Source organism: Capra hircus, chromosome 3 (assembly GCF_001704415.2).
Source record: "Capra hircus breed San Clemente chromosome 3, ASM170441v1, whole genome shotgun sequence".
Classification (NCBI taxonomy): Eukaryota; Metazoa; Chordata; class Mammalia; order Artiodactyla; family Bovidae; genus Capra; species Capra hircus.
In genome coordinates this window covers 95455748-95477872 of record NC_030810.1, presented here as the reverse complement: position 1 = coordinate 95477872, position 22125 = coordinate 95455748, and the positions used below count along the sequence as shown (strand labels likewise).

General features: G+C 40.0%; 1 protein-coding gene across 1 annotated transcript in view; it reads left to right on the top strand.

Annotated features, from left to right (window-relative positions):
* The window catches only part of SPAG17 (sperm associated antigen 17), a 242972-nt gene that overhangs the window by 77479 nt on the left and 143368 nt on the right, over positions 1-22125 (top strand). Inside the window, exons 6-13 of the mRNA XM_018046513.1 lie at positions 500-694; positions 2537-2718; positions 7691-7852; positions 10667-10776; positions 10945-11107; positions 16016-16153; positions 16240-16353; positions 19187-19337. Of these exons, the coding sequence (XP_017902002.1) occupies positions 500-694; positions 2537-2718; positions 7691-7852; positions 10667-10776; positions 10945-11107; positions 16016-16153; positions 16240-16353; positions 19187-19337 (1215 nt within the window). The remainder of the gene's footprint in view (positions 1-499; positions 695-2536; positions 2719-7690; positions 7853-10666; positions 10777-10944; positions 11108-16015; positions 16154-16239; positions 16354-19186; positions 19338-22125) is intronic.

The window sequence follows — 22125 nt, the reverse complement described above, 5'->3', positions numbered from 1 at the left end:
CTGCATCCACACCTATTGACATAAATACACAGAATGCTTTGGTAGGGAGTATGTTCATATTCAATATTTCCCTCTCCTGTAAACACCTCTACTCATAAAATATCACGAAGCTTCAGCTACTCGTAATTCAGGAGTAAAGCCAGATGTTGCTCAAGAGATTAGAACCAAGAAAAATTACAACCTAGACTTTTTTTTTTTCCATGAAAATCCAAACACATTTTCCATGACGACAGGCCCTCTGTATGTTTGTCTTTCTATTATGCCTTTGTCTCATTTGCAACAGTGATTTAATATTTTGTAAAATGGCCACAGCCTTCTTACTGGAAGGGCAATAATGAAAACCAGTCAACAGGACTGCATTTCAGCCAACCCCACTGCTCTTGGCAAGCCCTGGGGATGATAAACGCATGCATAATGTATAGAGCCATTGAACTGGCTGCGTGCAACCTGTTCTCTTTTAAAATGATGGCTGCTCTTCTCTATGGTATTTTTTGAACAGATGATGAGCCAGATGACGGTGCCCAGCATTACTTTATAGTCGTGGGCTTCAGCAATCCTCAGCTATTGGCGATCATGACGGAGCTTGGCATTCCCATAAGCAGCGTGATTAAAATATCTTCAGAGAATTATGAACCTCTGCAGACACACCTGGCAGCAGTTAGCCAACAGCAGGAAAGTTTTCTTCAGCCAGAAGGTATGCAGTCTGCTAAGCAACTTACCGAATCCTTGAATATTACCCACTGTCCTTAAAGAACAAATACAACTCTCTGTCCAAAACATAGTCCTACGATACATATATTATTAAATCCTTTTGAGACTGATTTGCTGTTTATGCTGCTTGCACTAGCCAGGTGTTGTAAATTTTGCAAATTCAAATCATACCCTGTGTTTATATCCCTGCTTAGCCACAGAGAACATAGAGTTGGTTATCCAACTCCTTTCTCAGGAATTTTGATATATAACTTTTACCTAAAGTATGCGCTGGATGGATCAACTGTAGAGAATCTTTTCTGCCAGCAGCCACAGTCACCAAATGGCCCTGGGGGGTGGTCATCACTTTGGATTCTTACTTGGCTTTGCTACTGGTTTATTGTGACAAATCAGAAGGGGCGCTTATATTCCGGGCATTGGACCAGGAAGCTATAGGATGAAGTCCTACCTATACTGCGGTTCAGCTATTCTGAACCTCAGGGTCTTCCTCTAAGGGAATTGAACCAGATTCCCTCTATGGGAAGGGAACAAAACTCTACTGTGTGGGTACTAGAATTAGGATTCAGCATAAGCCTCTGTGATCTGGAAGTTCATGCTCTTTTTGCCATATGCTATTTCACTTTTTTGTTGTTTATTAGTAATATTTTTTGCACAGGACTTTGTAACTTACACAGCCACATCCAAATTTCTATAACATGACATTTTAAAATTTGCCATTCCAGGTTAGAAATAGCTAACCCTGATAATAATAGCTACCATTTATTGGGCATAGGCCTTGGAACTTGACTTAATGCTGAGGGCTTTAAGTGTGTTGATTCATGTAGTTTCCATGACAACTCTCGGAAGTATGTTTTATTATTTCCATTTTACAGGAAATGACTTTCAGTCTAGGGACAGCTATTAAGTAAAAGTCAGAATTCAAATCCAGCTACTCCTGTCTCAAAGGCTAGTTGTAACGTTAAATAATTATTACTGAAGCCAATGAGAAAATGCTGACTCCTCTGCCCATGGAATTCTCCAGACAAGAATACTGGAGTGGGTAGCCATTTCCTTCTTCAGGAAATCTTCCCTACCCAGGGATCAAATCCAGGTCTCCTGCATTACAGGTAGATTCTTTACCATCTAAGCCACTAGAGAAACCTATAAGTTCCATAGTCTTTCTATTAAAAAATATTTAATATATAAAAATAAAATCACAGAAAGAGAGACTTTAGAATAATAAGATCTTAATAGTGGGACCTATTTAGTTATAGATGGAAATAAAATAAAACATGTCAGACAAATTTTCAAGTGTAACTTTATGGAAAACTGTCATTATTTTACAGTCAGGGTACAAATGCCCAGAGAAGCTAGTAGCTATTTCAATGTGGCCTAAAGTTAACTGAAGCAGAAATCATGGATCCAGTGTGTTTTTAGCCACGTAGGAAGGAGAACTGGATCAATTGCAGTTATGCATCAAACAAATGCTAAAATGGTCGAAAAGTGGTTTGGCAGGAACATTTCTCCTCTACAGATACAGTATAGGAGTGATGGAAATATTGGCCATAGTTAGCTCCCCAAATGTGTGACCTTATTATTATCTTTCTAGGCTTCAACTGTAAAATAAAGGGGTTGGAAAAGCTCATATTTAATAACAGTTTCAGCAGTAAAATCCTCTGATGTTTAATTATATAGTCCAGGTCCAAACACTTCTCAAAATCACCTTTATTTGTATTTTCTGGTACTGTGCAGACACTGGGCAATGTATATGACTCACCACAAGCACGGCAAGTGGGATGAAATTCAGCACTCTCATTTTGCAGTATAAACATGTTGCTCTTATTAGAAATAGAAGCTGAAAAACTGAAGAAAGAGAATGGCATAAAAGAACTTGAAATCTTCTGGAAGTACTTGGAACCAATCCTGAATAACCAGAAACCAGAAACAAATCTCTTTGATGTCGCTCAGCTTGAATACACAGTCAAGGCTGACAAGTTTCCTTCTGACTGGTCAGACAGCGAGATGTTGGTTAGTACATGCATTAGTGAGACGGACTAGTTTGAACATGTGACACTGTGCTTCCATTTGCCCCATCCATTCATTCCACTGGTATTTATTGATCACTGTCTATAGAGAAGGTTTTGTGCTAGGCTGGTTTATCTTCAAGACAATGAGTACATTGAATGTCTGATAATGGCTATAGCCTGATAATTCGGCTTTTAGTGTATGAATTAATGTCAAAGGAATAAGATGTAGATAAAGATAAAGCATGGTAATTATTTTATTTGGTGATATGTGGGTTTGCTTCATACCTTAAGGCTCTAGGCAGCAGAGTCTTAATATATATAAATTATGAAAATACTAAATTTTACAGTTTGTTGAATTACATTGTCTTTCTTTTTTATGCATTAGTTCAAGACATTGTTCTTCTAGGCCTTTGCTTTTATTGCCAAAATTGTATTTATAATTTATTTGCCTGACAAGGTTTATCTTAATAGAATGACTTGACCCCAAGCCAACAATTAGCAGGCATTTCCTGAGTGTATTTATTGGCCCCCTGCTATTGAGGTACTTGCAGAAAGGCAAGACCAAAATCATGAAACAGAGAAGCAGTGTTCAAGATGCCACACATCTGCATGCTCTGTTATATGAAACACTCTGTTTCTTACTAATTCAGAAAAAGAAGAATTGGGATGCTCTGAAAAGTAACGAAATCTATATATATATGAGGGTGTTGTAAAAAAGAATGTTGAGCAACTACTCATTATAGATGTTGGGAAAGATATCCATATCCAGGCATTCCTGTCATAAAAAAGAGACCTCTCAGGTCTCTTTCTGGCTGACCACGTGTCCCAACAACCAGGGAACCAGGAGTGTTGAAGCCCTTACAGGGTAATATTTGTCAGTATTGAAAGGACTTGAACTGAAAGCAGTCCTGGAGAAGGACCACATCAATCGTGTCCTGAAGGAAGCTGGGAGAAACAGGATGGAAGGGGAGGATGAGTGTCTGTGGACAGTGACTGTGGGTAGCTCCCAAACAAACAAAATGCAAACCTGACCATCTACGAGGAAAAGAATGACATCAAATCCTGGAGTTTCTGAGCCAAAGGGTAGGCTGCTCATAAGCATGGGTTGCCACATGGGCAGTTCGCACTATGAGAATCCCTGATTCTGTTACCTTGAGATGGATGTGCACTGGCTGAATTATGTGAAAACACTGGGGAGGGAAGCCTAGATTTGAACCTTGAAGGACAGACAGGATTTGAATAAGTAGCGATGGATACATCAGGTTGAGTGGCAAAGATTGTCAACATAATGTATTGGATGTTACCATGTAGAAACAGAACACTTATGTCTCATACTATTGGCAGCTATTGTTATTGTTGTTTAGGCACTAAGCTGTGTCCAACTCTTTGCAACCCCATGCACTGTAGCCTCCCAGGCTCTTCTGTCCATAGGATTTCCCATGCAAAAATACTAAAGTGGGTTGCCATTTTTTTCTTCAGGGGACCTTCCTGACCCAGGGATCAAACCCGCATTTCCCATGTCTCCTGCATTAACAGGCAGATTCTTTACCACTGAACCATCAGGGAAATCTACTTTGGCAGTAGTAAGAATAAATACTAGCCTTGATGGGAAGATCCCCTGGAGAAGGGAATGGCTACCCACTCCAGTATTCTGGCCTGGAGAACTCCATGGACAGAGAAGCCTGGCAGCTGACAGTCCATGGGGTCGCAAAGAGTCAGACACAACTAAGTGACTTTCACTATCACTAAGATACATGAAAACAAAGCTGAACATAGAAAATCTGTGGCTGAAGGCAAAGCTGGTTATTGTGAAATCCCTCTGCTTTGCATCACCCCATTCCTTCACCTAGACATCTTCCTCTGTCCTGCTTTGTCTTTCAGTCCCCTACCTCCTAAACCTGAGCTCAGAAAAGAGTCCACCTGTCCTTTACAAATTCATGTTAAGTTGGACCATGTTTCTCTATCCCAGAGATACTGGCATTCCAGGTACTGTCATACTGTGACTGCTCCATCCTATTTTCTTGGAGTTCTAGATTATTCCCAGCAAATGTGAGATGTGTTTGGGAAAAAGGCTATAGCCCTGGGATCCTGAAACACCATTTCAAAGGCAGCTGTCTACTCTATCTTGATGATAAACCAGCTCTTCTTCCAAGAATTTAAAAATGTATCCTAACTTTAAAACTCACATCCACAAGTTTAAGTTTTGTGGAAATAGTCCTCCTCTCATTTGGACCAAGTTTCGGCCACATACCTTTGAAAGAACTTGAGTGCAATTTTGATTTAATAGAGCACAGGAGATCCCAGCCATATAGATCTTGAATCCTCTGTCCATGGGATTTCCCAGGCAAGAATACTGGAGTGGGTTGCCATTTCCTTCTCCAGGAGATTTTTCCTAACCCAGGAATCAAACTTGCATATCCTGTGTCTCATGCATTACAGGAAGATTTTTTACCTGCTGAGCCATCAGGGAAGATGAATCATAATTAAGGGGAGGCAATACAAAGAGTCTTCTAAGGCAGCCTCAAACCAGAACATTTTGCTCCTGCTCTAACTAGAGCTTCCTTCTGTATGTCTTATGTCCTGCCAGACAGAGGCTGAGAGGAGCTGATGTGCATTGAGCTCAGGGTAGAAAACATTCCATTGCATCCTCAGTACATAGATGTGAACATCAAGACACACAGTTGCTACTCCAAAAGACCCAGCACCATTCACAGCATCCTGTTTCCTATGCCAATATTAAAAGCTTTCTGTTCATTAGATTTTAATCACTCCATTTTAAAAACAGTTTTTATTATTTTTTGGCCACACCATGTGGCACGTGGAATATTCATTCCCAACCCAGGATAGAACTGGTATCCGCTGCAGGGAAGTGCAGAATCTTAACCATTGGACTGTCAGGGAGGTCCCTAATCATTCCATTTTTTAAAGAAAGTGAATGTGGCTATATTTTCCTTTTTAAAAATATAGAGTGGAAGAATTTAAATGGCAATTAAAGTTAAGAACTTTCATGTTGGAAAAATAATATCAGTTTGAAATACTGTTGGGACTTTACTGGTGGCTCAGATGGTAAAGAATCTGCCTGCAATGCAGGAGACCCAGGTTCAATCCCTGGTTCAGGAAGATCCCCTGAAGAAAAGGAATGGCTACAGACTCCAGTATTCTGGCCTGGAGAATTCCATGGACAGAGGAGCTTGGCAGGCTACAGTTCATGGGGTAGCAAAGAGTTGGACACGACTAAGAGACTAACACACTTACGCACATATGTACCTTATGCACATATACTCCGAACTTCAGAACTAGAAGATTAAGGTCTAGAGTCTCTAGTTGGGCTATGAGGTAAATGAGGAAGGTGAATGAGGAAGATAAATGAGGAAATGAGATCAATCAACTGTGCTGCCTGAACAGACATACCAATCTTCTTTCAGCCACTTTGCAAGTATTTATTGAGCATCAGCTTCATGCCAGAGCTGTAATCTGGGTCCAACTGCAGCAGCAGACTTTTAGAGCCAAGGCATGCCTTTACAAGGTCCAGTTTGTGAGTGAGCAACCCAGCACAAATAATGATGGACAAAGAAAGCCTTAAAAGCAGTTCAGTAATAGAGTTGGGTTTCAGAAGACAAGGCCTTTGGGTTTAATACTGAAAATCAAAATTAATTGTAAACTTAGGATCACTTGAAAAATATAAAAGTAATAAACCTATTTCTAATACAAGTAGCCTACATACATACTGTAGATAGATGGTATTATACTCTCAGCTCTATCTGTAAGTTGATGATGGCCTCACATCCAAGCCAGGAGCCAGCCAAGTAGTCGTCTTTCTCTCTGGAAGAAGGAAAGCATTAGTACCTTTGGCTGCAAACAAGCAGGCTGTATTTCTGCTGAACCCAGGTAACGAAAGCTTTACATCAAATAAATGCCCATCAAGAAGTGCTAACTGCCTATGAACGACATCTGCAACATCTCAAGTTAAGCCCTGCGTTGCTGAAATAATTTTCTGGCTTTTAGCATGTGATTTGCTGTTTGATTTAAAAAGAAATTAGCTAGTTAATCTAAGGGATAATTGACCAGAAGCTTTTACTCTATTTCTTATAAATACAAGCACACAAAAATATGTTTCTGTGCCAGAATATGGGCAGAGAATATTAGGTTGAAGTTTTACTGAGGAATTCTCAGCCCTGGAGGGGACCCATGAAGCCAGACTAAGAGGTGTGCTGTAAGGATGTGCAAAGCTGGCTTGTCTCTGGACTCCTGCCAGGCTGAGTCACTGGCCCCACTAGGAGCTTTCTCCCTCTACTTTAGCATTTCAGCTTGGAAACAGGAGGAGCCTATCTAATCCTCCTTTGCTTTCAAGCAGACTTAATGATAACTGTGCTTTTCCACGTCTGGAAATGAAAGCCAAGGTAATAGAGATATCTGATCTATGACCTGCTTGCCAGATCATAAAACTTGTAGGTATCATAGTAGTATACTGGTCTATCAGGATCTCTTAGGGTTTTCTCCCTAAAGGTAGCACAGGTGAGGAGAGGAAGAAATCCTGATGGCACACACTGCAGTGTGCTTTTGTGGGGAGTGTGGGAGATTTCCATTGCAATTCTTGCATGGCCGAGCAAGAGCTCTGCTCCAGCTTGCCTTGGGCTGAGGATGTGGAAATTACCTATCTCATGAGTTGCTTCGGGAACGGAGATACCTAGAAAATAGGCCTGTCTGCTGAAGTGAACGAATATGGCATTTTCTACCTTGTTGAAGCATTAATCAGACTCTTAAACAATATTAGGCAGCCAGAGGCCCTCCAAAGGGAACAGTCTGCATTGTGGTGAACAGGAAGGGCCAGAAGGGTTCAGTGGTTTGGGGTCCAGCTGGGGAAGGGCTTCCCTGTGAAAATCATAGGTTTGGCTCTAAGGGAGATACAAACCATACCTCTGATTCCAATAATATGAAGCCAAGAACTAATTGTTGTTAATTCTCACCCGTAGCTGGGATTGGGCACCGAAATTTTTGAAAATGTTGCCTGTCTGATGTACGACACCCTGGATTGGAAAAGGCAGCACCAGCACTATTTGGAAAGCATGCGGCTTATTAACGTCCCACAGGTGGTTAGTGAGAAGTCTGTCTTTGAAGTGACGTTGATTCCTGAGGTAGGCACATGCTGGAGTGTCTTCAGTGGGCCGAACGATTCATTAAACAACTTAATTTTCACATTTATAAAACATATGAAGAAAAAAATCACAAATGTTGGTAGCAACGGGACTCTGCCTGCTGCTGTTTAACAGGTGAGGGTGGGATCAAGGACCCCAGGCACAGTATTAAAGATACCCATATGGTAGGGACTTAATGAAGCTCCCCAACTACCTTCCAACTATCATTCCACAGAGGGCATGATAGAACCTACTTTTCAGCCATGGTGCAATAAATAACATCTGGAACCAGAAGGGCTATTGATAACTTAATCACCATGTTTATGTGCATGCTAAGTCGCTTCAGTGGTGTCCGATTCTGAGACCCCATGGACTGTAGCCTGCCAGGCTCCTCTTCCCATGGGATTCTCCAGGCAAGATTACTGGAGTGGGTAATCTTGGGGATTACCCTGACCCAGGGGTCGAACCCGCATCTCCTGCCTTGGCAGGCAGGTTCTTTACCACTAGCATCACCTGGGAAGCCCAACCATTGTTATTTAACACCTACTCTGTGCTGGCACTGTACCAGGTGCTGGCAATACAGTAATGAACAAGATCCATCCCCTGTCCTCCTCACTGAGATTAAGCTTTAAAGGGAACGGCAATCAAGTTCAAGGTGGTTTCAATTTAGCATGAGGAGTGCTGGGAGGATGGTCAGCCGAGGTTGCAGGAGGAGCTATAAATATGGCACCTAGCCTGCTCCTGAGCAAAGGAGGTTAGAGAGACAGGAATCAAGAAGGCCTTACCAGGCAGAGTAAGTGATGGGCTGAAGGCTGAGGATGAATTGCCTGGGTAAAGCCTGGTTGGGGAGAGGGACAGGGTGGTACTCTCAAGAAAGGGGAATAGACGTTACAAAGACAAGGAGGTCAAAACAAAGAAGTATTATGGCCAGAACCACCCCACAGGGTGGGGCAGTGCTTCCAGGCCATACGTACAGAGTGGAGAACAGCAACAAAAGCTGGAAAGGTGGAAGCCAGGATGTTCTTGGGTGCTGAGCTCAAGAGTTTGGGTTTTAACCTGAAAGCAATGGGAACCATTCAAGGATTCTCAGAGGGAGAATGGCATGATTCTGAATCACCCTAGGGAAGAAAATCTTCTTGACTCTTGGTGCCCCATCTTCCCATCCCTTTCCTGGTAATTACTTCAGTTCAGTCTCTTAGTCGTGTCCGACTCTGTGTGACCCCATGGACTGCAGCACGCCAGGCCACCCTGTCCATCACCAACTCCCAGAGTTTACTCAAAGTCATGTCCATTGAGTTGGTGATGCCATCCAACCATCTCATCCTCTGTCGTCCCCTTCTACTTCTGCTTTCAATCTTTCCCAGCACCAGAGTCTTTTCAAATGAGTCAGCTCTTCACATCGTATGGCCAAAGTATTAGAGTTTCAGCTTCAACATCAGTCCTTCCAATGAATATTCAGGACTGATTTCCTTTAGGAGGACTGGTTGGATCTCCTTGCAGTCCAAGGGATGCTCAAGAGTCTTCTCCAACACCACAGTTCAAAAGCATCAATTCTGTGGCACTCAGCTTTCTTTATAGTCCAATTCTCACATACATAACTACTGGAAAAACCATAGCCTTGACTAGACAGACTTTTGCTGGCAAAGTAATGTCCTTGCTTTTTAACATGCTATCTAGGTTAGTCATAACTTTCCTTCCAAGGAGCAAGTGTCTTTTAATTTCATGGTTGCAGTCTCCATCTTGAGTGATTTTTGGAGTCAAAAAAAAATAAAGTCTGTCACTATTTCTATTTGCCATAAAGTGATAGGACCGGATACCATGATCTTAGTTTTCTGAATGTTGAGCTTGAAGCCTCTTTAATCAAGAGGCTCTTTAGTTCTTCCCTTTCTGCCATAAGGGTGGTGTCATCTGCATATCTGAGGTTATTGATATTTCTTCTGGGAATCTTGATTCTAGCTTGTGCTTCATCTAGCCCAGCCTTTCTCATGATGTACTCTGCATAGAAGTTAAATAAGCAGAGTGACAATATACAGCCTTGATGTACTCCTTTCCCTATTTGGAACCAGTCTGTTGTTCCATGTCCAGTTCTAACTGTTGCTTCCTGACCTGCATACAGATTTCTCAGGAGGCAAGTCAGGTGATCTGGTATTCCCATCTCTTTCAGAATTTTCCACAGTTTACTGTGATCCACACAGTCAAAGGCTTTGGCATAGTCAATAAAGCAGAAATAGATTTTTTTCTGGAACTCTCTTGCTTTTTCCATGATCCAGCAGATATTGGCAATTTGATCTCTGGTTCCCCTGCCTTTTCTAAAACCAGCTTGGACATCTGGAATATCATGGTTGATGTATTGTTGAAGCCTGGCTTGGAGAATTTTGAGCATTACTTTACTAGCATGTGAGATGAGTGCAATTGTGCGGTAGTTTGAGCATTCTTTGGCATTGCCTTTCTTTGGGATTGGAATGAAAACTGACCTTTTCCAGTCGTGTGGCCACTGCTGAGTTTTCCAAATTTGTTGGCATATTGAGTGCAACACTTTCACAGCATCATCTTTTAGGATTTAAAATAGCTCAACTGGAATTCCATTGCTTATTGGGTTCTATTAGGAAAAAACTGAGAAATCTCCATACCCGTTAACTTCTTTCCTTCTGGGGACCAAATTTGCTTATTTGACCCTCATATTAGCAAATGATTTTGTGATGTGAACAGAATCATACAACCTCAGAATCCCGTCGAAATCCCATCATACCAGCATTGGATGAAAGCATCTCTCAACTGGATGTTTCAATTGTTCCTTTTTAATTGTTCTTTTAGCCTCCACAACCTGTTGTTGCAATCCCTGGAAAGAAGAAAACACAACCATATGAAGAGCCACAGATTCCAGCTCCTCCTCCAGCAACACTGCTACCACCACCACCAGGCATGTATGGAACAGCTGTGAATCAGTGTCAGGAGCTGGCGCTTTAGGGAAATCAGTGTCGGGAGCTGGCGCTTTAGGGGATGATTGTCCTCCAGGTTGTTTACACATCTCTCTCCACCCCTAGCTCCTGGTTCATCAGGGCATGATCAGAGTTTGAATCTGTGGATGGAAGAAATGGACAGCACATTTTAACTGAACAACAATATTTTGCATCTTTTACAGTGGCTTCCGTCATCACAAATGAAGTAGACATGAGATACTACAATGATTTGCTGAACCCAATCCCAGAAGAATTCATTTCTGTGCCCTTGATACTGCATTGTATGCTGGAACAGGTAGGTGGATAGATCCTGGAGCTTTCTTCCCAGGTGGGCGACCTGTCGTCAGGTACTTCATCTCCCTTTCTTTTTCAAAAAACTATTTTAAAAATAGGCTCATAATACCTGAATGCATTCTCCTTTACAAAGATCAGGACACTTTAGATACAGCTAAAATTTTCTTATGAGCTTCAATCCTCTTTCCTTTGCTGTGCTCTGGAACCATTTATATAACATGCCCTGAAGTTTTGGTAGACATACGTTTAAATACTATCAGGTGTCATTTTAATGAAAGGGAAAGGAATTGGGCAGGTGGACGGGGTGGTTAATGGTCTTCAACTGCATTTAAAGTTTCTTTTACTCTTGTAGATTTAATCAGATTTTTCTATTTTTGAGGCCAATTTTAGTCATTCATCTTTTAAAATAAATGTCCATTTTATTTGTGTTTTCAATATCCTAGAAGCCCTTTATTCACTAATATACATTTAGAAATTCTCTCTGTATCAGTTATGTCCCTTCCCTATGACCAGTGTTACTTATTAGTGCCCTCTTTTCTTGATCATAGATGTCAATGGTTTATCGATTGTTGGTCTTTTCAAAAAACCAGCATTTTTTTCATTGATCCACTCCTTTTTACTTTACAAATTTCTTCATTTATCTTTATTATTCCCTTCTTCCTACTTTCTTTGGTTTATTTAGCAATTCATTTTAATTGAAAGTTCACTTGGTTTACTTTCTATTTCACTTTACTTAAGCCTATGCATTTTGAGTATTTCTTGGACACATCATAATGCATTCAGTGTACTCAGTTCTAAGTCTTTTAATTTCCACTGGTTGTTGTCCATTTCTAATTTTATTCCATTATGGTCAGTAAACATGATCTGGATGTTAAAAAAAAATTTTTTTTAATTTCCCAGACTTCCTGTATGACCTAGTACACATGGTCAATTCTTATGAGTGCTATATATGCATTTGAGTGTTATTAGCTCATTTAATTCTTGGAACAACCCTAGGGAGCAGGAACCATTTTTATTCCCATTTTGCAGATAAGGAAACTGAGGCATAAAAAAGATTAAGTAACTTGTCCAAGCAGTAAGTGACAGAAACTGCTTTTGAATCTTATCAGTCTACGTGGAAAAGTATTTTCATAGCATTGCTCTGTTGTGGTCTTCCTTCTCAAGTTGCTGATAAGAAGTCTGACATCAACTGGATACTTTTCCCTTCATTTTTGTTGTTCAGTTGCTAAGTCGTGTCTGACTCTTTGCAACCTCATGAACTATACCATACCAGGCTTCTCTGTCCATCACTATCTTCCTGAGTTTGCTCAAACTCATGTCCATTGAGTCAGTGACGCCCTCCAACCATCTCATCCTCAGTTGTCCCTTTCTCCTCCTGCCTTCGATCTTTCCCATCATCAGAGTCATTTCCAGTGAGTCAGTTCTTCACATCAGGTGGCCAAAGTATTGGAGCTTCAGATTCAGCATCAGCCCATCCAATGAATATTTTCCTTTATAAGTAATCTATTTTTTCATTCTGGCAGCTATTGGAGTTTTCTTTTTATAATTGATAACGCAAGGGTGTGTGTAGATATGGATTTGTTTTATCATTGTCCTTACGATTGAAAAGATTAAAGTCTGGTTTCTGAAAACATTCTGAGTAAAATCAAAATTCCTTATGCTGATCCATAAAGATACTAAAAATATGGTTCTGGGCTGCTTCTGTCATTTCCTGCCCCCCACCACACAAACACTCATACCATTGGTCATAGACCTTCTAGTTTTTCCTTACATATGCTAATTCCACCTTAGTGTTTTCACTCTAACTTCCCTTCCTGGAAAATTTTGCTCCCACATGTCTGCCTGTTGGATACTCCATCATTCAGTCCCCAGAGAACACAGTGCTCCTGAGGTAGGCTTTCTCTGACCACTTCTAAAGAAGGCCCACAACAACAAAAAGTGCTTTCTACCACTTCACCTTATTTTGCTTTCTTACAACAACTGCTCTTGCAAGAATATGTTTCTTTGCTTTATGTCTTCCTTCTTCTCACTAGAATGTAAACTCCATGCGAGTAGGGACCTGACTTAGTTTTTTGTTTTATTTGTTCTCAGCTGTGCTGAGTCTTCACTGCTGCCTGTGGGTGTTCTCTAGTTGCAGGGAGTGGGGCCTACTCTCTAGTAGCAGTGCATGGGCTTCTCATTGCAGTGGCTTCTCTTGTTTGCAGAGGATGAGGTCTACTGTGCGCAGGAGTTGTGGGCTCAGGAGTTACAGTGTGTGGGCCTAGTTGTCCTGAGGCATATGGAATCCTCTTGGACCAGGGATTGAACCCGTGTCCCCTGCGTTGGCAGGCAGACTCGTAACCGCTGAACTGCCAATGAAGTCCCTAATCTAGTCTTGTTCATTGCTCTCTGTTCAGCATCCAATAACCTAACCCATAATAGACACGATATGTATTTGTTCAATTATGTCTTCAAATATTATTTCTATTTATTTATCCTAAATATTATTAGGGCTTCTCTGATGGCTCAGCAATAAAGAATCTGCCTGCAATGCAGAAAGATGAACATTTGATCCCTGGGTCAGGGAGATCTCCTAGAGGAGGAAATGGCAACCCACTCCAGTATTCTTGCCCAAAAAATCCCAGGGACAGAGGAGCCTGCAAGTTTGCAGTCCAAAGTGTTGCAAAGAGTTGGATGTAACTGAACACACACACACTTATTATTAGATGGATGTTGGAATTTCTGGGTTTCTCCTCCATGTTTTTGAAATTTTCTTGCAACTTCACCCCTTTGAGACTTTCAGCTTAAGATTTCCAACTAATTCATTTTTCTGTGGAGTCCAGTCTGCTATTGAAATTTTGTTTCAACAGTAACTTTTTAAAATGATAAATTCTTTAATTTCCCTTATAACTGCCTATTGTTCTTGCTTCATGTACATAACACATTCCTTTATCTCACTGAATATTAAAATGTTTTTAGACTCTATCATCTCTGTTACCTCCATTATATATTTTGTTTGTTGACTGCTTTAGTTTTCTAACCAATTAGGTAAACACATTTATATTTATTTGCCTTTAATTACCCAATAACACTTGGAGGAGATCAGTATTTTACTATATCAATACATTTATAAAAGTTCAACAGCCCTAGAGAGCTTATAGTATCATTTTATTTATCTTAGTCTTCCTTATTTTTTTCAACTTAGAGCAACAAACATTTATTAACCATCTACTGTTTTCCAGGTACCAAAGGTGACAGACAGTTGATGAGCTCAGTGCCTGACACATAGACTCCGATAAAAGATACATGTTGGCTGAACACAAGCTTAATAATAAAGGGATGAAGAATTAAAATATAAGAGGAATCGGGTGGGGTATTATAAGAGGGAATATTAGAATTTTTAACATTTCAGAGTTGGAACAGTTCCGTATGGTCTTTTGCGATCGGAGTGGGTCCAAGAGATGGTAGGAAGAGAGAAAGTGGAGACAGGAGTGACTATTTGAAAAGTAAGGTGTTGATAAACAGTAAGAGTGTAAGACTGTTTTGCTATTGTTCTCAACAGGGGGAGTTGCCTCAAAGGGGGCATTTGGCAATGTCTGGAAATACTTTTGGTTGCCACAGTTGAAGGTGTTCTACCAGCATCAAATGGCTCAAGGCCAGGGATGCTGCTAAACATTCCATATAGTGCACAAGATAGCCCCCATGACAAAAAGCATCTAGTCCAAATGCCTTAAGTTTCAAGGTTGAGAACTCCTGCAGAGGGGTGTGAAATCAGAGGGTGATTTCAGTATTTAAGGTGAAGAGAACAATTATAAGTTAGGTGCCTATCTTGATTACATTTCAACTTTTTTGTTTACCATGTAAAATTGAACAAGATGATCAATATTTCTAGACCTCACTTTCCCCATAAAAAGCAGAATATTACCCTTATCTCACTGTCTATAACTTTTCTATCTTGGAGATTTAACCTGAACCCCCAGTTCCTTATCTCACTGTCTATAACTTTTCTATCTTGGAGATTTAACCTGAACCCCCAGTTCCACCCACTAAGTAGTTTTGGACTACTTTTTAGTAGTCTAAATTAGTTTCTGAACTACTAATTAGAGCCAGGCACCTAATTTCACTCACTCTAGTCCCATTTATGTAAAATAGGAAATAATACCTGCTTGGCAATATTGCTGTGAGGCTTAAATGAGATAATGTACGTAAAAGTGCCCCACACATGCTTAGCATGTGCTAGGCATTCAATAAATATTTATTGGACCCAAAGATATGAAATCAAGGTTTTGAGTGCTTTAAGAGAATTAATGAATCATTAAAATATATATTAATATTGTTATTTTTATTTCTATTATGGTAAATTTTGTTTTTTACCATTTGCATTTTGTGTTGTCTGTTCTAATGCATGCATTAAAATTATACTTTAATACATAGGTTATAAACATTATCCCTTTTATTTTGGTAGTCACTGGTTAATTATACTGCCACTTTGTATAATCACCATACTTTTGGGTAGAAACTGCCTTCTTTTTACTAAAAGCAAAGGAAATACATAAATATCAATAAAGAGCTGACCATTAAAACTAATACCTCCCAACTTTTCCCTGATAGCTCACTTGGTAAAGAATCCACCTGCAATGCAGGAGACCCTGGTTGGTTTCCTGGGTCGGGAAGATCCGCTGGAGAAGGGATAGGCTACCCACTCCAGTATTCTTGGGCTTCCCTTGTGGTTTAACTGGTAAAGAATCTGCCTGCAATGTGGGAGACCTGGGTTCGATCCCTGGGTTGAGAAGATCCCCTGGAGAAGGGAAAGGCTACCCACTCCAGTATTGTGGCCTGGAGAATTCCATGGACTGTATATAGTCCATGGGATCACAGAGTCGGACACGACTGAGTGACTTTCTTTCCTCCCAACTCTTTATATCAACAGGTTGTAGCAAGTGAAGAAGATCTTGTCCCACCAAGTCTGGTAGAGCTGCCTCCCAGGGCAGATGGGTTGGACTACAGAATAGCAGCTCACATCGTATCCATCTTGCCCTCTCTCTGTCTGACAGAGAGGGAGAAAAAGGTCAGATGGTATGAGAAATCCAAAAAGTGTGCATGCTTTGAAAAGTATGAATTCTCTCTTAAAAATCATTATTTTAATTTGAATAGAATCTCCATGAAATATTCTTATCTGAAGAAGAAAATGAAAGCAAACCAGTGCAAACAGGCCCTCTCCTGCTTAACTATCATGATGCCCACGCCCACAAGAAGTACATGCTAAAGGTAATAATTGACCGAGTTACCCAGAGGATAACTGATGCAAGAAAGATCATTTGTAATTATTCAGCTGTAGAATCTTTTTTAGTATAAATTTATTTACTTTAATTAGAGCCTAATTACTTTACAATATTGTACTGGTTTTGCCATAGATTGACATGAATCCGCCACGGGTGTGCATGTGTTCCCCATCCTAAACCCCCCCTCCCACGTCCCTCCCCATACCATCCCTCTGGGTCATCTCAGTGCACCAGCCTCGAGCATCCTGTATCATGCATCGAACCTGGACTGGCAATTATTTTCACGTATGATAATATACATGTTTCAATGCCATTCTCCCAAATCATCCCACCCTCGCCCTCTCCCAGAGAGTCCAAAACACTGTTCTATACCTGTGCCTCTTTTGCTGTCTCACATACAGGGTTATCACTACCATCTTTCTAAATTCCATAATATGTGTTATTATAGTGTATTGGTGTTTTTCTTTCTGGCTTACTTCACCCTGTATAATAGGCTCCAGTTTCATCCACCTCATTAGAACTGATTCAAATGTATTCTTTTTAATGGCTGAGTGATACTCCATTGTGTATATGTACTACTGCTTTCTTATCCATTCATCTGCTGATGGACATCTATGTTGCTTCCATGTCCTGGCTATTGTAAACAGTGCTGTGATGAACACTGGGGTACACGTATCTCTTTCAATTCTGGTTTCCTCGGTGCGTATGCCCAGCAGTGGGATTGCTGGGTCATATGGCAGTTCTATTTGTAGTTTTTTAAGGAATCTCCACACTGTTCTCCATAGTGGCTGTACTAGTTTGCATTCCCACCAACAGTGTAAGAGGCTTCCCTTTTCTCCACACCCTCTCCAGCATTTATTGCTTATAGACTTTTGGATAGCAGCCATTCTGACTGGCATGAAATGATACCTCATTGTGGTTTTGATTTGCATTTCTCTGATAATGAGTGATGTTGAGCATCTTTTCATGTTTGTTAGCCATCTGTATGTCTTCTTTGGAGAAATGTCTGTTTAGTTCTTTGGCCCATTTTTTGATTGGGTCATTTATTTTTCTGGAAATGAGCTGCAGGAGTTGCTTGTATATTTTTGAGATTAATTCGTCAGTTGCTTCATTTGCTATTATTTTCTCCCATTCCGAAGGCTGTCTTTTCACCTTGCTTAGAATTTCCTTTGCTTAGAGCTTTTAATTTTAATTAGATCCCATTTGTTTATTTTTGCTTTTATTTCCAATATTCTTGGAGGTGGGTCATAGAGGATCCTGCTATGATTTATGTCGGAGAGTGTTTTGCCTATGTTCTCCTCTAGGAGTTTTATAGTTTCTGGTTTTACGTTTAGATCTTTAACCCATTTTGAGTTTATTTTTGTGTATGGTGTTAGAAAGTGTTCTAGTTTCATTCTTTTACCAATGGTTGACCAGTTTTCCCAGCACCACTTGTTAAAAGAGATTGTCTTTTCTCCATTGTATATTCTTGCCTCCTTTGTCAAAGATAAGGTGTCCATAGTTGAGTGGATTTATCTCTGGGCTTTCTATTTTGTTCCATTGATCTATATTTCTGTCTTTGTGCCAGTACCATACTGTCTTGATGACTGTGGCTTTGTAGTAGAGCCTGAAGTCAGGCAGGTTGATTCCTCCAGTTCCATTCTTCTTTTTCAAGATTGCTTTGGCTATTTGAGGTTTTTTTGTATTTCCATACAAACTGTTAAAGTATTTGTTCTAGCTCTCTGAAAAATACCATTGGTAGCTTGATAGGGATTGCATTGAATCTATAGATTGCTTTGGGAAGTATACTCATCTTCACTATATTGATTCTTCCAATCCATGAACATGGTATATTTCTCCATCTATTAGTGTCCTCTTTGATTTCTTTCACCTGTGTTTTATAATTTTCTATATATAGGTCTTTTGTTTCTTTAGGTAGGTATATTCCTAAGTATTTTATTCTTTTCATCGCAATGGTGAATAGAACTGTTTCCTTAATCTCTCTTTCTATTTTCTCATTATTAGTGTATAGGAATGCAAGGGATTTCTGTGTGTTGATTTTATATCCTGCAACTTTACTATAATCATTGATTAGCTCTAGTAATTTTCTGGTGGAGTCTTTAGGGTTTTCTATGTAGAGGATGATGTCATCTGCAAACAGTGAGAGTTTTACGTCCTCTTTTCCAATTTGGATTCCTTTTATTTCTTTTTCTGCTCTGATTGCTGTGGCCAAAACTTCCAAAACTATGTTGGATAGTAGTGATGAAAGTGGGCACCCTTGTCTTGTTCCTGACTATAGGAGAAATGCTAGAAATCTTAATTCAATAGCTTACCAATGCTGATTAAAAGTAACCTACAAAGTAGATACCTGCAAAGTAAGATCTTGGAAAATGGACATGAATGAAAGAAAAAGTACACCAGCAAAGAAAACTGGTCCACGTATAGAGGGTCAATGAACCATTAAATTCATTTCAGCTACACCAAATATGTATTAAAACCTTATAGTTATGTGCTTTATATATTTGCTAATATGAAAAAAAAAACTAGTGGAGGCAAGAAAAGAATCTAAGAAGGGAGGCAGGAATATATTTGAGACTTTGGCAGTTTGTCACTGTGAATAAGGAATCCATCATTTCTGTGCACCAAGAATCTCTGGCAAAGTGAGAAGTAGCTTTTTTGACCTTCAGCAAAATACCAACGGTTTGTCTTCCCCAATTACCATTGATTTCCCCTGTTCCCAGATAATGAGAGCAAAGGTATCATGTTTTGCCTTCTCCATATGCATAAGGCAGTTGACAGCTTATTTTAACGTCTTCTGTCACATTGCTCTTTTTCATCAGGACCTAAAGAATTTTGATCCAGTTCAAATTGAGCAAGAGATGCAGTCCAAGTTGCCACTGTGGGAATTCCTTAAATTCCCTCTGCCCCCGCCATGGAATAGCACGAAACGTCTAGCTACAATTCATGAGCTCATGCACTTTTGTACAAGTGGTGAGTACATTGCTTCATTGTAGCTTAAACTCATTCATTTATGGTCATGTGTGCCTCTAATGATTATACCCCCATCTGCAAAAAGATTTTTATTATTGTCCTTTCAGAGGCTGGGGAGTATTTTGATTGACTACAGTTTCTTTTTATTTTGATTAATGTCATTAACAGCAGGATGATAACTACAACATTCTTCAGTTTGATGCCCTGGGTTTTCATTCCGCTGTGTTTCTATGACAAGAGTAATCCCCTTCTTTCTTCCTCCTCCCTGCCTCCATCTCCCCGTCTACTCATTAATAGGATTGGAGATGACATAGTAGTCCCCATTCTAGTTAAGAGGAGAACTGAGAGTACCCCTTGTGGGCAGTGTGTATGCCTGGGTGTGGTGTGTATGCACGTGTGCTCAGTGGTTTTCTAATTCCTTGTGACCCTTTGGACTGGAGCCTTCCAGGCTCCTCTGTTTATGGGATTTCCTGGGCAAGAATACTAGAGTGGGTTGTCATTTCCTCCTCCAAGGGATCTTCCCAACCCAGGAATTGAACCCATGTCTCCTGTGTCTCCTGCATTGCAGGTGGATTCTTTATTCGCTGAGCCATATGCTAAGTGTTAATTCCAGTTCATCTCTCACAGTAGGAAGGTGTGTTGTCTGTTCTTTAAGGACAGTAGAAAGAAGGGTCATTAAAAATATCTAAAATCAGCTTCTTATTGCAGAGCTCGTGGGGATTTTAAGATAAAGACAATCATTTCCTGAAACACAAATCTTATTTCCAGCTGAAGCAATAGGCAGATATATTGCTGCTTATAAGAAGAAATAGGAAATTACATAGACATCTTGATTTGATCTAGATTAAAAAAAATGTGCAGATTGTTCCTTCTCCTTTCATCTAACTCTAAGACAATTATGAAATCTTTGTACTTTGATTTCTTTTTTTCATTTTTTAGTAGCCTTAGTAATAGCCAGATTTTTAAAAATTTTAATTAAAGGATAAATTTTTTACAATGATGTGTTGGTTTCTTCCATACAACAACATAAATCAGTCATAAATATCGTATGTCTCCTCCCTCTTGATCCTCCCTCCCAACTCCCACCCCGTCCCACCCCTCTAGGTTGTCACAGAGCCCTGGATTGAGTTTCCTATGTTACATAGCAGCTTCCCACTAACTGTTTTAACACATGGTAATGCATATGTTTCCATGACATTCTCTCAGTTGGTCCCACCCTCTCCTTCTCCTGTAGTACCCACAAGTCTGTTCTCTACATCTGCATCTCTATTCCTGCCCTGCAAGTAGGCTCATCAGTCCCATTTTTCTAAATTCCATTCTAAATTCCATTCCATTCCATTCCAAATTTCTAAATTCCACTATATGATATTTGGTCTTTTTCTGACTTACTTCACTGTGTATAACAGGCTCTAGGTTCATCTACCTTGCTACAACTGATTCAAATCGGTTCCTTTTATGGCTGAGTAATATTCGTGTGTGTGTGTGTGTGTGTGTGTGTGTGTGTGTGTGTATACCACCACTTCTTTATCCATTCATCTGTTGATAGACATCTAGGACATGTCCTAGCTATTATAAATAGTGTTGCAATGAACATTGGGGTACATGTGTTTTTTTTAATTACTGTTTCTTCAGAGTATATGCCTAGTAGTGAGATTGCTGGGTCATAATGGTAGTTTTATTCCTAGTTTAAGAAACCTCCATACTGTTCTCCATAGTGCTTGTATCAATTTATATTCCCACAAACTCTGCAAGAGAGGTTCCCTTTTCTCCACATCCCCTCCAACATTAATTGTTTGTAGATTTTTTTATGTTGGCCATTCTGATCAGTGTGAGGGGATATCTCAGTGGTAAAGAACCTGCCTGCCAATGCAAGAGATGTGGGTTTGATCCTTGGGTCAGGAAGATCCCCTGGAGAAAGAAATGGCAACCCACTTCAGTCTTCTTGCCTGGGAAATCCCATGGACAGAGGAGCCTGGTGGGCTACAGTCCATGGGATTGCAGAAAGAGTTGGACATGATTTAGCAACTAAACAGCAGCACATTCTGACCAGTGTGAGGTGATACCTGATCGTACTTTTGATTTGCATTTTGCTAATAATGAGTGCTATTGAGCATTTTTTCATGTATTTATGAATCTGTATGTCTTCTTTGGAGAAATGTCTGCTTAAGCCTTCTGCTCAATTTTTTGATTGGGTTGTTTGCTTTTCTGATACTGAACTACATGAATTGCTTGTGTATTTTGGAGATTAATCCTTTGTCAGTTGCTTTGTTTGCAATTATTTTCTCCCATTCTGAAGGTTGTCATCTCATCTTGTTTATGGTTTCCTTTGCTGTGCAAAAGCTTTTAAGTTTAATTAGGTCCAATTTGTTTATTCTGTCTTTATTTCCATTACTCTAGAAGGTGTGTCCTAGAGGGTCTTGCTGCCATTTATGTCAAAGAGTACTCTGCCTATGTTTCCCTCTAAGAGTTTTATAGTTTCTGGTCTATAATTTAGGTATCTAACCCATTTTTAGTTCATTTTTGTGTATAGTATTAGGAAGTGTTCTAATTTCATTCTTTTACACATTAGCTGTCTGGTTTCCCCAGCACCACTTATTGAAGAGACTGAAAAAAAAGAAACAAATTTTTAATACTATCATGCTGTCACCTCATGGAAATGGGCCTGGGTGTGTCATGTCTACTATTTCCATAATCATCCTCTTCCTGGTGTCCTGAGAACATCTGTCCTTTCCTCTTCTCCTTCTGCCTTGTGATATGACCTCATTCTCTCTCTACCTTGGTTCTACAC